This window comes from Cnephaeus nilssonii (genome assembly GCF_951640355.1).
Source record: "Cnephaeus nilssonii genome assembly, chromosome: 4".
NCBI classification, from domain to species: domain Eukaryota; kingdom Metazoa; phylum Chordata; class Mammalia; order Chiroptera; family Vespertilionidae; genus Cnephaeus; species Cnephaeus nilssonii.
Genome location: NC_137075.1, coordinates 68,793,740 through 68,811,727, shown reverse-complemented (window position 1 = coordinate 68,811,727; position 17,988 = coordinate 68,793,740). Strand labels below are relative to the sequence as shown.

At 38.4% G+C, this 17,988-nt stretch overlaps 1 protein-coding gene across 1 annotated transcript in view; it reads left to right on the top strand.

Moving 5' to 3' along the window:
• The window catches only part of L2HGDH (L-2-hydroxyglutarate dehydrogenase), a 36,391-nt gene extending 19,585 nt beyond the window's left edge, over positions 1 to 16,806 (top strand). Inside the window, exons 7-10 of the mRNA XM_079769903.1 lie at positions 3,862 to 4,029; positions 4,953 to 5,110; positions 6,247 to 6,378; positions 13,968 to 16,806. Of these exons, the coding sequence (XP_079626029.1) occupies positions 3,862 to 4,029; positions 4,953 to 5,110; positions 6,247 to 6,378; positions 13,968 to 14,163 (654 nt within the window). The 3' untranslated portion in view covers positions 14,164 to 16,806. The remainder of the gene's footprint in view (positions 1 to 3,861; positions 4,030 to 4,952; positions 5,111 to 6,246; positions 6,379 to 13,967) is intronic.
• Positions 16,807 to 17,988: the final 1,182 nt, after the last annotated feature.

Here is a 17,988-nt window from a genome sequence, read left to right as displayed (position 1 = left end):
TCTCTCCCTCTCCCTTCCTCTCTGAAATCAATAAAAATATATATTTTTTAAAATTATCCCCATTCAGTACAGTAATCTTCTTTGCCTTTTGATTCACTGTCATGAGGAACTCAAAGTGGCCAGGTGTGACAGTATTAACTTCTAGCGTAATGGAACCATTGCTTATTCTCTCATGGAAGCATTTCTCCCTTGGGACCTAAGACTTCTAAACCATTAGAGCCCACAGTTGTGGGGCGAGGAAGAAGAAATTTGGATTAGAAGCAGAAACTAGTGGATTATTGTAAGGTGCTACTCCCATTTCTATCTCTTGATTTTCCGACCTGTGATTCCTGACTATGGGAGAAACATACCATATATTAGTCACTGATTTAGAGCATATAGTGCATCTGGAAGACTTTGCCCCAGCCCTGCAGGGTGTTGCTAGTCAGCTACTGTAGTTACTGAATCTTCAAAAGTCCTTTCCACTTTGTCACCCAGCAGCTTCAGGATGCTGGGGGAAATGATAACATCAGTGAATTCCACAAGCATGAGCCTATCATTATATTTCATTTACTGTAAAATAAGCTCACTGATCAGAAGTAATGCTTCTGGGTAAAATACCATAAAATTAATTAAGTTCACAGATGGTGGTTTCCACAGAAGCGTTGTGGGCAGGGAAGACAAATCTATATCAGTGAGGACTAAGTGCTGCCTCCCTCCTCTTTATTTAAATTGGGAGATTGAGCATTCTCCCAACAGCAGATTGAGTGGCTATAGACACATCAGCCTTAGTAAGTCCATGTTGCTGATCCCACACATCACCTCCCTCCTTACTGCCATAACCATTTAGTTTGTGAAGTCATTGGGTAAGGACAGAGGTGGCTGGGGAAAGAGGCTAACCAGTGTTCACTGAGTAGGTCATCTTGTCTATGATATTAAAATCTTTCCCTGCCCCAGTTACTCTTCAGTGAGCATCCATACGGAACTTAAATACCTTTATCTTCCAAGCCTTTTGGGGGAGGTCCATTCACATACCTCTTCTCCAGAGTTCCTTTTCCTGACCAGCCAGCCAAAACATTAGTCATTGCACATGCAATTGTATAGATGCCTACTTCTAGCCATCTCTCCTTCTGGGAGAGATAAACAACCAGTACAGTGTTCAAAATGCTACCTGCTGGGAGCATTTCTGCAGTCCTTTGGGCCACTCTCAGGTGGGGCTCTGGTGCTGCCACTGTTTACTTTCGAGTGGTGCCAGAATGGTGTGCAGAACCATTTGTAAACCAGGCCTCTGTTTTTTCTTCCTTGGCCAACTGAGTATAGAGAATTTCCCATGGGGGCACAGGGGCAAGTTGAGAGGGAGGAGGTAATTTTGTTGTTAATTCTCACCCAAGGATATTTTTTCCATTGGTTTTTAGAGAGAGTGGAAGAGAGAGAGAAACAGATGTCAGAGACACATCATTTGGTTGCCTCCTGCGCATGCCCTGGCCAGGGCCAGGGATCCAACCTGCAACCCAGGTATATGCCCTTGACTTGGAGTCAAACCCACAACCCTTCAGTGCGTGGGCCAATGCTCTAACCACTGAGCACACCGGCCAGGGCAGGAGGAGGTAATTTAGTAGGAGTAGGGATCATGAGAATTTGAGCCACTTGCCTCTGCGACTTATTTATGCCTGCAGGACCTATATATACAACCCTGATCTTGTATATTCTACTTCCTCTTGATAACAAGAGTGCCACTATACACACCCAGTTTTGTGGCTTGGTGAGTCAGACAATACCCTCTTAATAATGGGTAGTTCACATGGTAGCTTGGTGGCCTGTGGTCAAATGTTGAGTCAGAGCCAGAAGCACTTTCTCAGAAGGATCTCAGAAGGAGGATAGTTATCTGCAGAGGATGGTATAACTTTCCTCCAAAGTCGTAAAGTTCTGTGCTCGGATTTCACCTACAGGGGCCTTCCAAAGTCTCCGTAAAACATGACTCTCTGCCACAGATGCTTTGAGTCCCGTCAGATCTGCTGGCAGAGCAACCAGCGTCTCTATTCAAAGAACAATTAAAGTCTACTTACAGGTTATTTTCACTAGAGTATGGCATCATATGATGGCTGATGAGCAGGGGCCTATGGGATACCAGTGGGTTATATTTCACCCACAATTTCTATAATTGTTGACTTTTATTTTGACATATTCCTTTAGTATAGTTAAATAATAATTTAAAAATTTGAGTCAACTTACCAAGTTGAACATCTCTGCTTTTATGAGGTTAAAAGAAAAGGAATTTTAAAAAAATAAACTTTTGAAGGGAGGATTTAGAAACTAAAATTTATAGATTGCATATAGGAAAAAAGTCTGTTTCACTTATGAAATAGCAATAGAGATGAATAGTTTAATTTTTTAAAGAAATGTATTTTTTAACAAATGCTGTATCATTCAATGTTTACCTAAATTTACATTTTGGATGTGAAATTAGTGTGAATGTAATTATTGTTTCATCTATATCATAAAATGATTTCAGAGACCTGTGATAGTTTTTAATCATTTCTCCCTTTGGAACTATTCCTTGAGTTTTTTAAAGAGAACTGTTAAATTATTAGAATGCTGGTACCATTCTACAAATTCTCTTATCATTACATTTATCATATGGCTTATCTACATTTTATGTTCTAAGAATGAGAGAATTGCTGGCATTTCAAGTAAGGACTAGTAGATTCATATCACATGAAATATTTCTTGTACTTCTGCTATATAACTCCAGATGAACAGGAAAGATATTAGCCAATTTAGAAGAAGTCATGTTTTTTGTTGTTATTGACATAGCCCCTTGACTTAAGGTGTCTTAAAACTACCCTGGTTTAGCCTAGCTAATTTGAACTCACTGCAAAGAAGTTTCATCTGATTTTTGTCAGAAGTGTGACTTGCATAACTCTTGAAAAGAGGCTTACCTTGGTAGGTAAGCAAAAATAGGATGCATGCAAAGTTAGAATAAGGCTGAACCACTAAGGGCTGAAAAGAAAGAGAATATTAAGACAGATGAGAACTCTGAGGCTTCAGAAACAGGTCATCTGGGGAGGAAATCTAAGAACAAGAAATTACCTGAGCAAGGAGACGCTAGTTTTTACTGTGTGAGAAGTAAAGAGATGGGAATTGGAGTGTGGTGGTAAATTGGGGTTAAATGAAATTATTTAGGAAATAGGGTAGTAAATTGGCTAACCCTAGCAGAGTTCATCTAAAAATATGTAGGTGATAATCACAAATAAAATTTATGGGGAAATACCACAGCCTAAGATTAGCAGTCTCCTAGTTGTTAAAGCAAACCTAGACTGTAGTGTGTGTGTTCTCAGTAAATGTGGATTGAATTAATGGGGTTTTGAAAGTAGCCTCCGTTTGCAAAGTAGACATTGATCAGGAAGGAGAAATTGGTTGGTGGTGGGTTACCGTTGTAGTGTGAAGCAACCTGATAATTATCAGGATAATTACTCATAGATAAGATAGGAGAAGCTGTCTGAAATACAGAGGCAGCCAAACTGGTGAGGGGGACATCTAACTGAAGTTTGCTTCATCATGCAACAAATAGTTAAGAAGTTCTATGGTCTTAGTAAAGTGTGTGTGTGTTGTGTGTACCTTGTTAAGTATTCTCACTAGGTAGGTCAACCATTGAATCATTAAAATACAAAATTTAAGGTGACATCCTCTTGCCTGCCACTAGCCTAAGTTTCTAGCTGCCACCTAAATGCTGAAGAATTTGTTTTGCTGATACTTGCATTTAATTTCCTCTTTTAAAAGGAATAAAAAGAAAAATGTCCTTTTCTGTATACTTATTTATTGTCTCTTCTATCACCTGTTTTTCTGCTTACTAAAAGTCATTGTTCTTCTCTTACACACTAGGGAGAGGAAGTTCAATGTCAGTATGTTGTGACATGTGCAGGACTTTACTCAGACCGTATTTCCGAGCTGAGTGGCTGCAGTCCCGATCCTCAAATTGTCCCATTCCGGGGGGATTACCTGCTCTTGAAGCCAGAAAAATGCTATCTTGTGAAAGGAAATATTTATCCGGTAGGTATGATGCTTTTGCAGTCTCATCCTTCTCAAGATGACGGGGCAGAAAGGGAATGAAACAAAAACTTTCATCTGGGTCAGAACTAAGAGATATTTTGAAGGGCTTTTTATGCAAGAATTTCTCTTATGGTTAAATTCCTAAACATTTATTCTGATATCATAGTCATTAACTTATACTAAATTGCCCACAAGTACATGTCTTCAGAAAGCATGAGTGCATCATGGGAAGGGCTAGCAAGAAATAACCCAATTCTCTCTCCTATCTGGTGGAAGGAATACTCATAAGAGAACTTGCCCTTTTTGCATGCCCAGATACCCAGCCCTCTTTCTTAGTTCTACCTATAGGTGCAGAAAAAGGGGTTGTGGCCACTCTGTAGTTTCATGATGGAGAAGACAGAGCCCTTTAAATGAAGAGTTCATTCTGCATGGAACTACTAGGTTGAACCAGATGGAATTACTAATATTCCCCTACTTAGCGTTTTTGACCTTGCCAAAAAATCCATTGCATGTGCTCTATTCCAGTACATTCCGACTTTACAAAAGCCTGTGCTATGAATGTGTGTGTGTTTCTGGCAGCTCTGATTTTACTTGCCAGCCACATACATCCCTCGTTGGAGGTGTGGTAGGAGAGTAGGCTGGGGAATAACCTGAAGTAGGACAGTTCTTTTTTTTTCTCTCTCTCTTTACCCAGAAAGAGAAATAGATGGGAGTGTATATTAGTGTCAATAGCATCAGTGTTTTCTGTGTGACATTCCTAGGCAGAAGCATGTAAATAAAAAGTATATCTCAGTACAGATCAAAATAATACAAATTAAATGCATGGGAAGAAAGTGATTTATATTGCCAGTTGAATATTTGCCTGCATGCTAAAATGCAGTATGGAACAGGGCTAACAGTTCTTTGCTGTGTTAAATCCGTAGGTCCCAGATAGCCGGTTTCCTTTCCTAGGAGTTCACTTCACACCAAGGATGGATGGCAGTATTTGGCTAGGGCCTAATGCAGTTCTTGCCTTTAAACGAGAGGGCTACAAACCTTTTGACTTCAGTGCCAGAGATATTATGGATGTAATTACCAAGAGGTAACCAACTTACTTTAAAAAGTGACTTTATGTGTTGATATTTTTAACATGGGAAATTTTCTTTCTTGAAATACTATTTATTGGGTAAATCCTCACATTTGTGATTATTTATTATGTTGATTTTTTTAATTCATCTAAATTAAGAGCTTTGAAGAATAAGAAAAATGTTTTAACTACCACAGGGAAATTCTGATGATCCAGGGTGAAGTCTTGGTTAAAAATAACAAGACCAAGACCCAGTCGCATACGTATGTGACAATCCAAACCTTGTTTTGCTAACCTTCTAGTTGCATTTGAAAAAAAAAAAAAGGTTTCAAAATCAGTAGATGGCTTACTTTGATAAAGTGATTTCAAGCCAGTCACCATCATTTTGAAAACCACTGGAGAAACTTCGGAGAACCAAAGTTGTTTCCTTCTGTGGCAAATTAACAATGTGTTGACCTGAGACACAGAATCTTTACTTTATTGTAAGAACTCAGTAAGGTGTGTGTTTGTTTGTTTTTTTGTTTGTTTTTTGGGGGAAGGGTTCATTTTAGCAGTGTTGCTCTCCAGACGTTTTCACATCAAAATTACTAGAAAGCTTTTTAAGCTATACTTGAATTTCACCTTCTATAGATTCTGAAACAGAAGGGGTTTTCTAGCATGTGTGCTTTAAAAATACATACATACATACATAGACTACAGAGTCTCACATGAGAATCATTACTAGAGTATCTTACCTCTGGCTGATAAAAAAAACAACAACAAACAAACAAGCAAACAAAAAACGGTAAACTTCTATCTTCCTTCTTTAATGTCCTGAGGTAAAGACCTGCTAATGCCTCTGAGGTGTGTTTTGAAAGCATGTGACATTTGTATCAGAAAGCCTTTTGGTTGGCAGGCGCCACAGGATTCTAGTTTGAAACCAGCATTCTCAGGTCATCTAAGTTTGAAAGGTGTTTACCTTTGGTTTTGGTTTCATTCCTTTGATGAGGCTTCCTTCTTCTAGTGGCCAAAAGTTGATTTTCTTTTAATATGTGGTTTTTTTGACTTTGCCTAGAGTTCTGTGACGCCCCTGTCCAAATCTAATGGTTGTAAAGATGTTTCATAGTAATAAAGGATTCCTTTCTCTCAAAGGTTTTCTTTTCTGTTTCCAGTGGCTTGATTAAACTGGTGTCCCAGAATTTCTCCTATGGAGTCAGTGAGATGTATAAAGCCTGTTTTCTCAGTGCAACGGTGAAGCACCTTCAGAAGTTTATCCCTGAAATTACTGTCAGCGATATACGTAGGTAAGAAAAAGCCATCGGGATTGTAAATACAGTCATGATTTAGGGGAAGTTGGGAGGTGGGTCTGGCTTGGTGATTCATAGGCTCCCTTTCAGTCAGTGTGTCCACTGAATCTGTGTGCTCTCTTTCCCAGCTAGTTGTTGTGTTCCCTTTGCAGTGCATGAGTTGGGTATTGCTGCATGGTGGCCCTCAGTGCTGGAACTACGTCTACCATTTATAATTATCTAGACTACCTTACAGCATTAAATGGAAATCTCCATTGCATCTGTATTGATATGCCACCATCACCTTGTGTCTAGCTATCACACATAATAAAAAAAATCTTGTCTGAAAATTTTTCAAAAAGATTTTTTATTGATTTCTAGAGAAGGAGGGAGACGGGTTGAGAGAGAGAGAGAGAGAGAGAGAGAGAGAGAGGGAGAGAAACATCAATGTGAGAGTGAAACATCAGTTGGCTGCCTCCTGCACACCCCTTACCCCAGGGATTGAGCTCAAAACCTAGGTATGTGCCCTGAACCGGAATCGAACCAGCAACCATTTGGTGCACAGGATGATGCCCAACTAACTGAGCCATACCATCCAGGGCTTGTCTGAAATCTTTAAGATCTCCCTGGCCTTGGCCTCTTGTGATTCCAAAGCCTTTTTTTTTTTAATTCTGTATAAGCTCAATGGTCACCATATTAACTAATTAGGTAATAAACACATTACAATACTATTTTGTTTGATTCTTAAAACCTTCTAGAAACACATTCCTATACTTGGCATCTTACCTTGCTTCTTCTCTACGTTTGTTTGTTGTTGTTTTTTTTGGGGGGGATCCTATTCCACTCAGCGACTCTACTTTCAGAAAAGAAGTGGGAAGTAGTGTAGTAACTATCAATGTGAGTCAAAGGAAGGATTACTTAAATTGTTTTGGTGGTTTGTTTGTTTTTTCTTAAAGGTCAAAGTTTTCTGGACTTGATCTGTAAATTGTCCTAAATACTACCCGAGCCTATTTCCTTTTCTCTTTGGTGACATTTGTATGGTGTTCACCTTTTCCCCTGAATAAGCCATTTGTTAGGCCTCATCAGCAGTATACTCTGAGATACTCCCCTCCATGAATCTTCAGAGAAATAAATGTCTGTCGCCTCGGTAACAGCTGCAGAACTTGCCTGGTGTGAAATATCAGCAGCTTGGCTATCTGGGAAGAGAGCAGTCATCATGTCAGCTGTCTCCCTTAGGGGAACGTCCTGCTAAGTCTGACTCTAATATATCATTCGCAGACCAGCCTCTTGGAATCCTTAGAAGAACTACTAAAACCCAGCTAATGTTTTACTCTTATCTCTCTCACCCCTCTACTTACCTTTTGAAATGGAAGGGATAAAAATACCTAGGCTTTATTTTCTTTCACTCATCTATAAATAAAGGCTTTTATGTTTTTAGTGGTTTGCTTTAGCAAACTTGTTATGTTTTATATCTGAAAATAAGTTGGTCAAATCTGGTGTCTATTACTGCTATTGATATTCCTTGGAAAATACAATAGGTGTATAAATAGTTGCAGTGAATTCACTACTCATATTTGATTACCACCCTTTTGTAAAAGCCTGAGGGAAACTCTTTAGACCAGTGGATTTCATAAGTTAGAACTGGACTGGGGCTGGTGGGTTTTGGTGAACACTTCTTTGTCTCTGGGTGTGAGAGTGTTGATTTCAATTACCAGTTTCATTAGCAGATAATAGAGAAGGGTATGCAGCACTGTAGGCAGGTGCATTTAGGGACAAATTCACCCCAATCACAGATGAGTTTCTCTTTGGAAATAGAGAAATAATTCCATTTACTCCTTCCCTTTTATTCAATTCTTATTGCGATTAAATGTGGGAAATTATCAATAAAAAAGGAAGTTATAGAAGATATGTTTGATACCATTTATATAAGATTATACAATACCACATATTATTTATGGATTGCACATGTAATGTGAAAATAAAAACAAATACAGTGGTAAACACCTAATTCAGGAGAGTGGTTACCTCTGGGGAGAGAAGGGAATGGGATCCAGAGAGTTCCACAGGGGCTATTATCATATCTACTAGAGGCCCAGTGCATGATTGAATCATGCACGTGTAGGGTCCCCTACACGCTTTCGCTTTCGATCGCGGGGGAGCTGGGTGCCTGTCTGCTGGTGCACCAGGCCTTTCAGAAGCTGTGCCGGAAGCTTCCGAAAGGCCTGGTGCCGGAGCGGACAGGCACCCAGCTCCCCCGCTTTTGATGGTCCATGGCGGGACGTGAGCTCGCTGCCCCAGAGGCCCCTTCTGTTCCGCAGCACAGCCATGGCGCAGACGCTGAGCTCGCGCCGCCGCTGGCGATGCGAGCTCAGCGTCCCGCTGGCCCAATCGGCTACCCCGGCCACCCCGAGTCCCGCCCCCTGCGCCTCCCGCTGGCCCAATCTTGGGCATAGCGGAGTGATGGTAATTTACATATTACCATTTTATTAGGTAGGATAATGCTTTATTTCTTAAGCTGTTTGTTAAGAAAACAGGTGTTCATCATATTATTCTCTGTACTTTGTCATATGCCTGAAATAGTAAATAATAATAATAAAAATGATCAATAGACTTTCCCGCATTGTGAAGTCCAGTTCTTGCTTATTATGCAACCCACTGTAGTAAAACCCTAAGTGCTGTACCAGTAATATTGAGACAGAAGCATATTAAGCAGTTCTGGATGATGTTCTTAAATTGCAATAACCACCAATGAGCATCCGGCTTGACTTCTCATTGCCTACCAGTGATGGGCAACCTTTTGAGCTTGGTGTGTCAAACTTCGCCAAAAAACTGAGCATAACTCGGGTAGTGTGTCACTTTGAGGAAAAAACATTATTTCGCAAATGTTTCATCCTCAGGAGCAGCAAATGTTTCATCCTCGGCATGCGGCCGCCTCAGCGGCTGTGTGTCATCAGAAATGGCTATGTGTGTCAGTGCTGACACGCGTGTCATAGGTTTGCCATCACTGGCCTAGCCAGAGTATCTTGGACAGTAACTTAACTGGTGAACATTAGATTGGAATGTAAAGTTATAATCTGTCAATATATATGCATTAGGCATAACAATTTCTCGTTTTTAAATCTGATTTCAAAGGTTCTGAATTTTAGCTATAAAGTCCTTTAACTTGCTCTGTGGTTAATTTGGACATGGTAATCTAACAGCAGTTTGTATCTGTTAACATTGCAAGGATGTAAAAGATAAAGACATAAATGCCAAGATCCCCTCTTGTCTCACTCTTCACTTTGAAAAATTTCTTATTTGGGGAATTCTAGAGTAAATTTTTAGGCAAGATGTTTCCATCCTGAGTGATAGCTAAAGACCGTACTGTGTCATTGTGAAATGCAAAGGTGAAAGCCAAATATTCCTGCAGTAAAGGCGATCTAGATCAGGGTGTGTTAGTATTGGCACTATTGACATTTGGGGCCAAATAAGTCTTTGTTGTGGGAGACTGTCCAGTTCACTGCAGGATGTTCAGCAGCATCTCTGACCTCTACTGACTAGATGCCAGCAGTACTTCCTTGTTAAGACAACCAAAAATTTCTGCAGACATCGCCAAATGTCCTCTAGGGGGCAAAATCTCCCTTGGTTGAGAACCACTAAACTAATAAATTTGGTAACCCTCACACTACCCAACGCTAAGAGAGTCTGTAGAAAATATAATAAAAATCCTTTGAAATACATATAGCCGGGAGTGTGAGAAAGTAAGGAGCATCCCAGGAGCAAGGACTAAGGGGAAATAGAAAACCCAAATACTGAGAGGAATTGGTGCTTGATGCTGTTGTGGAGGGGTGGGGAGGATTGGCTGATTTTTATATAAATATAGCTATGTTTTATTTTTAATTGCTTTGTGGTTTACATTAAAGTAATGCAGATCTTAAGTGGTCAGTGAATTTTTCCAAATGTGTAAACTCATGTATCAACCACAGAAAACAAGATATAAAACATTAGGGACATGTATTTTAGTTGCTACTCAAGTGCTGGAAAGGAGGCCTTGGGTCTGTAAAAGGTAAAAAGTTGGAACTGAGACCCCTGGGTTCATCCAGGGACTCTTGAAGGGCTGCACCCTCAGTGAAAAGGAAGTCTTAAAAAAAATTCCCCTTGGCACCAGGACATGTTAAGGAATTTTGTCTGTCCTAGTCTTGAGGGAAGGGGGAAAGTAGGGTGGGTAGAATCTCCTAAAAATCTAGAACCCTGGGCCTCTCCTCACAGCTGTTTGGAGTTTGAATTTATACCACCCAGCTTAATTTAGGAACATTACACTGAGGAACTAATTTAAAAAGTAGGTCCAGACTTGTTCGGATCCTGCTTCAAACTCTTTCTTCTTCTCACTCCCTCTCTCACTTTAACCAGGAGAGAGAGAGAGAGAGAGAGAGAGAGAGAATGAGAGAGGGTCGGGAGGAGGTAGGGAGGGAAGGAAGGAGGGAGAGAGAGAAAATAAGGGTGATTTGACTACAGACTAAATATTGATGATACTAAGCAATAATTAATTTTTTTTTTTTTAAAGAATCTTTTAGCCCGGCTGGCGTGGCTCAGTGGATGAACGTCGACCTAGGTGGTCATGGTTTGATTCCCAGTCAGGGCATATGCCCAGGTTGCGGGCTTGATCCCCATTGTGGGGTGTGCACGATGCAGCTGATCAGTGATTCTCTCTCATTATTGATGTTTCTGTCTCTCCCTCTCCCTTCCTCTCTGAAATCAATAAAAATACATTTTTTAAAAAGAATCTTTTTAAAAGAAATATACATTGTAGTGAAATGATGTGCCATCTGTAATCTGCTTTTAAATAATCCAGTGAAGAGAGGTGGGCAGTGAGTGGAAATATAGATAAAACAAGATTGGCTATGTTGATGATTTATTGAATCTGGGTAATACATACATGGGAGTTCATTATACTGTTCATTCTATTTTTGTACATGTTTAAAAATTCCATTTAAAAAAAAGTGTTCCCAGGATGGCAATACCTCTGGAGCACCGGATAGAAGCAAATGTAAAACCTCTGTGGAGGGACAAAACTTCAACCCAACCCCCACAGTTTTCCCCCAGATAAAGTCCTGCTGAACAGAAACTCATCATCGAAAGTTACAAAACACCATAGGTGAGAGTAAGCAGATAGAATAAATACCAGAATAAGACCCCCACAACTTTGAGTAATGGTAATATTAGAAACCATAAAGTAAATATGCTTCAGTGAATTAAAAATAAAAGGAATGGAAAACATGAATAAGAACAAAAACAAAAAAGCAAAACTTGGGCAAATTTGGAAACCAAATAATTAGAATTTCTAGAAATGAAAAATATAGTTCTTAAGTTTTAAAATTCAAATCACTAAGTTTGATAACTGGTTAGACCTTAAGAGAAAATCAGTAAATTAAAATTTGAAGCATTTACTATAGAACAGTGTTGCAAGACAAAGATACATCATGTGGGTAGGTACTAAAGACATCAAGAAGAAAATGAGAAGATTCCAGCCTACATTTCAGAGAAGTTCCAGAGAAATTGAGAATTTCTTTGAAGATTGCCTGAGAATTTTCTGGAGTTGACAAAAAGACAAAATTCAGGATGCACAGTGAGTCCCATCTGAATAAATAAGACTAAATGCAAGAATAGAAATAGATTATATAACTTTCAAGTCAATAACGGAGGAAAAAAGAATATAGAAAACTTAGTAAGTCAAGAAGGAAATGGGAAAATACCAGAAAACCCCCAGTAATACCCCAGTAATATGGTAGAAATCAAACATATCAGTAATTATAGTACATGTAAATTATAGTACATGTAAATACTTAATAGTTTGAGATGGAGATTGTTAGATTGGATTTAAAAAATCCATCTATGTCCTATGCAAATGCTTATTAGAAGAAAGATGAGTACTGGGTTCATTTCAGATAAAATATACCATAAGGCAAAAATTATTATTAGAGGTTAAGAGGATCACCATAAATTTATTGCATATACATAATATGAAGTACAGAAAACAAAAACTGACACAACTGTAATCAGAAAACAACAAATCCACAACTGTGGTGAATGATCTTAGGTTTATTGATCGAAGACATCAAGCAAATAAAATATACGTTTGAATAACACTTGATTTAGTGGATTTATAAGACTCCCCCACCCCCATTACAGAGTACTTGTGTTACAGGAAGGGGGGGCGGGGGAGAGAAACATCGATGTGAGAGAGACACATTGATTTGTTGCCTCCCGCACATTTCCCCAACGGGGCGGGCATCAAACCTGCAACCCATGTACACCATGTGGGCCTATGCTCTAATAACAGCCACACTGGCTAGGGCTGGCTGACTCTATCTTGTGTTCTACGTGTTATATCTGATTCTTACTTGGAAATCCTTATGGTTCAAAAAAATCTTGTCCAGATTTCTCTGCCGGCTTCTGTAAGGCAGATTACTTACCTTTATTGTAGAACCTTTCACCCTTGTTATTTTTACTTCTCGAAAATGAATAGTACAGCTTTGTAACTTCAGGCAGGTTACTTAATCTTCTATGTTTCTTCACTGTTAAGTATAAACTGTTACCAGCCTCTCAGAGTTGTTGCAAGGATTAAATGAGAGAATTCTTAACACTGAGTAAGCCATTGGTAAATAATAGCTATTATTATCATTATCTCTCCTGAGCCACGCTGAGGTCTCAGAGGGCAGAGCTCCCATATTGTTCTCGATATCTTACTCAAGTATTTATCTGGGTTGGCCCAGAATCAATAAAAATGTTTATTAACATTATTGTCTGATTTCTTGAGTTTTGGTGGTGTGTATAAGGCAGGTATTTTCAAACTGTGTTTTCTTGAGCAGATTCAATGAAGGTGCTTTTGGAGTCTAAAAATATTTTATTCACATTTCATCTGTAAATTTCTAAACTATTTTAAAAACAAAAAATCTAATTTGTAAACTCGTGTTATAAAACAGCGCTTTAGTAGTAAAGCCTCTTACTGGTTTAACTACTATCAAATTAATTTATTTTTATTCTTATCTTGTTATCTCTTTAATTAATTGAAGGTTAGCCCAATATTGAAGGCTAAACTGTTAAAAATTAAAACAAACTACAAAATAAGAACTTGCTGCCATTTTCAAATATTTTTCTACATAAATTTTAATAGTGTACTGTTAAAACAAAACACAAAAGTAGAATTCTGTGGTGGATATAGGAATGCATTGGCATGTGTATCTCCTACTTTTATTGCTTTGTATTAATCAGAAGAGCCTTATTTTAATTTATTGAATTTATAATAAATGCATTTTATACATTTAAATAAAAATACATTTATTCTAATTAAATGTGGATTTATCTGCTACTTTGGAAAGAAAAGATATTTATAACTAACCCATTCGTAAATTCATTTGATGAGCGTTTATTGGCACTGTTATGTGGCAGGTATGCTCTAGACTGAGGATATAAGTTTACAGGCTATAACTGACAAGCCTGTTGGGTTTCCACATGATTGTGCATTTAGAAGTATAAAGACTTTAATGCTTTCAGAATACCTTGAGACCACTGACTTGTAAAGTGTCCTATTTCTTCCAGTCAGTTGACTGCTACTCTTGGTTTTGCAGAGGTCCAGCTGGAGTAAGAGCCCAAGCTCTGGATCAAGATGGAAATCTGGTAGACGATTTTGTATTTGATGGAGGAGATGGGGTTATTGGAAATCGCATTCTTCATGTGCGAAATGCACCATCCCCTGCTGCTACTTCGTCCCTCGCAATTTCTGGAATGATTGCAGATGAAGTACAACAAAGATTTAAACTGTAAATAATGAAAGGAGCTAGGTACACATTTTAATCTCCACATTCAGCAACATCCACAAGAACGTACTAATTGAATTCTTTAATTTTTTAAAAATGGTTTGAAAGTAGCATTTTTAGTTATCTCATGTAATAACCACTGAATTGTTAAACTGATATAACAGAGAAATAGTTTTTTAAAGTCCATGTTCTTTTACTTAGTGAATAAAGAGGAAAGGTACAGTTGTACCTGTCCTGAATCCTTGACTTTTTTTTGTTGTTGTTAATCCTCATCTGAGGTTATTTTTTCCATTGCTTTTCAGAGAGAGTGGAAGGGAGGAGAGTGGAGGAGATAGATAGATAGAGAAATAGAGAGAGAGAAAGAGAGAGAGAGAGAGAGAGAGAGAGACATTGATATGAGAGAGACACATTGATTGGTTGCCTCCCACACTCAACCGCAACTGAACCGGGGATAGAACCTGTAACCCCGGTTCAGTTGCTCTTGACCGGGAATTGAACCCACGACCCTTTGGTGTATGGGCCAATGCTCTAACCACTGAGCAATGCCGACCAGGACTTGACTTTTTTAATTGACCTTGCCCTCACCAACCATAATCTAGAGATTCAGCTCTTTTGGAATTTCTGGGAATGATGGCATAAAAATTTGCTTATCCCCTTAATTTTTTGGCTTTTTAGTATCTAAGCTTTTAGTCTCTTGTAGACAAGAAAATATAATATATTATAGGTTAGAAACCTTTTAGTTGTTTTTTTAAAATAAAAAGATGATTTCGGAGAGGAAGGTAGAAGGAGAGATAGAAACATCAATGATGAGAGAGAATCATTGATCAGCTGCCTCCTGCATGCCCCCTACTGGTGATCGAGCCCGCAACCCAGGCATGTGCCCTTAAACGGAATTGAACCAGGGACCCTTCAGTCTGCATGCCAATGCTGTATCCACTGAGCCAAACCAGTTAGGGCCAGACCTTTTAATTTTAAAGTCAGAGAAAAACTCACATTTAGAGCAACAATATTTGTATTTGGGAATTCTTGATTTAAAATATACATGAAATTTCACATTTTTAAGTAGTTTGAGTAAGATTCTATTGAGCTGTAGTATTTTCAGAGAAATGCAAAGGGTTTTTTATTCCCAGCTCTTTATAACTGACTTGGTGTGGTGTCATCACTAAATCTAAACAGCAGTACACTATGAATGATTGTTGCCAACTTATCAGTTTTCTCTGGTTGAGAAACTAAAAGAACATAGAACTGATAGGTTTTTATGAGAGCAGTTTTAGAATCCTGGCACTGATATACAGAACTCTGTAATTTAAAAATTATTTACCTCTTATCTCTGCTCTTGAGTTACACCAAGGTTCTCAGATGTTGGCCGAGATCACTAGTGATTCATGCTGACTTGGTTTTTCAGGGATCCTATTTCTTCATTTTTAGAAAATACCTAACTTTGAGGCATTCACTTTTGTAAACCGCAAAGGTGCCTTACATTTATGTGTGCTTCATGAGTATTTTAAATTGTTGGCCAGTGCCATAGTGTATATAATATGCTGCATATATGTGTGTGGTATCTATTGAAAGGATTCTTGTAATTCAGAAAGTTGGAAAACAGAAATATAAATGAGGCAGCCTACTGCTTGGGGAAACTTTTATTATAGAACAACCATTTAGGTGAGATGTTTTCATCCTTTCCCTTACATGTACTCTCTCAGGATTAATCATGCCCTCTTTGTTTTTTCTTTTATCACTCCAAAGATGTGTAATGGGTGAGTTAGAAGTATGTACATTTTGGTTGATAGAAAAAGCTTTTTTGGTGTTTTTTTCCTTTCCACTTCAAGCCTCTGTGATTACATTGATTGAACTACCTCATCCATTAATTTGAAAACCTACACACCGTCTGCTCATGTTCAAGAAGTAACACATCCAGGAAAAGTAGACTAGGCAATTATTCAAAACTTGGAGTAAGCGTATTTAAAGCATTCAGAAACCATTCACAGAAGAGACAAGCCCTAACGGTTCTTCATAACAACTGACTCCTCCAAGAAATGTAGCATACAGGATATGTTTTTCTGTTCCATAACAAGACTGTTAAGAAATGGGAAATATTACAATTCTCTATTTCATCAACAGTAAGATTGCATGTGCACGAAGCTGTGAAAAACTGAAATGACAAAAATAACTGCCCTAATTAAAGCAACCCTCATTCCACATAGGTCTGTACTAACCTCCTGAAAATACAAGTGAAAAAGCTATTGAAAGTGTTTTGAATGTGTAGATTATTCTGTGTGTAAAACATAAGTTATTGATGTCATTAGGATTTTGTTTTGTAATACGAATGTAATATTTAAAAATTTTGTGTATTTCTGAGAAGAAAATGTATATTAATATTAAAAAATATTTTAATGAGCCTTGGTGTTGCGAACATAATTTTTAGTTTCATTTATTTGAGACTCTGATTCAAATAAATGTTTTGTTTGTAGAATTTAAACTGTCAAAGCTCTAGATAGTATCCAGTCTTTTAAAAATGCATAAAAGCCTTCTGTATCTATGTGTAATCTAGAAATGAGGTAGAGTAGTTTATATTTTGGGTAAAAAGTGGAACACTTCCCAACTTACAAAAATGGCTTTCTATCTGATAGTGGTGCCAATATCTGGCTGACCTCAGTGTCCTCTTTATACCCCGGAGCACCAGGGGGCATTATTTCTGTTTCATAGCAGAATATCTATAGCCTATAAACACACAGTGCTTTCCAGGGGGTGGGGGCAGAGGGCAGGGAGTTCAAATCAATCTTTAGGAAATTTATTAAAGGTTATATAGTTCTTGGGAAGACATGTTTGGTATGTTGTGTCTTACAGGGGGTCGGGCTCCTGGACATGAGCCTCTCATTAAAGGGCAAATGATCTGAGTACCTGCTCCAACTTCTTTCCGGCAGGTGGACTGTAAGAGAGCCAAAGTTAGCTACAGCAAAGAACCGTGAAAGTGAGTGACAATGACATTTATTGTTTCCTGTGGTGTTGCTTTGGTTTGCTACTGACTGGCAGCACTTGTAGCTTTAAATAAATTGAGGAAGAGAGAGTACATGGGAGAAAGATTGAGTAAGTCCTTTGCGAAAATGTTTTCAGTGGGAAAATAGTCGTGGTAAAATTTGAACTGCCTTGTAAAATCTGAGATATGCTTGGGTTATTCAAGTTGTCTCCCAGAAGCCATTCTAAACTTTAAAAAGGCATAATTGCTATTAAATTACTGCTATGATAGCATTTTAATTGTAACTCCAATTTATAATTGAGCTTTTTGTTATATATGCAAAGGGCCTCCCCCTTACAGTATTAGTATGTTTAATAGTTGCATTTTTTAAATTCTCACCCGAGGATATATTTTATTGATTGATTGATTGAGAGAGAGAGAGAGAGAGAGAGAGAGAGAGAGAGAGAGAGAGAGGTATAGAAACATGGATATAAGAGAAACATTGGTCGGTCACCTCTCGTATACTCCCTGACCAGGGATCGAACCTGCAATCTAAGTAATGTGCCCTGACCAGGAGTCGAACCTGTAACCTTTTGGTGTATGTGATGATGCTCCAACCGAGTCACCCAGCCAGGGCAATAGTTGCATTTTTTAACACTTGAAGCAGATGCTTATAATGAGGTTAGAAAATTTTCATTTAAAAATGGCTTTTAAATAATGTTTTGAATAAGTACAACATTCATATGGTTGAAAAGTCACAACAAAGTTCACAGTGAAAAGTCGTCTCTCTGCCAGCCACCCAGTCCCATCCCTGAGGCAACAAGAATTGTCACTATCTTGTGCAGCTTTGCAGAGATATTTATATATAATAAAATA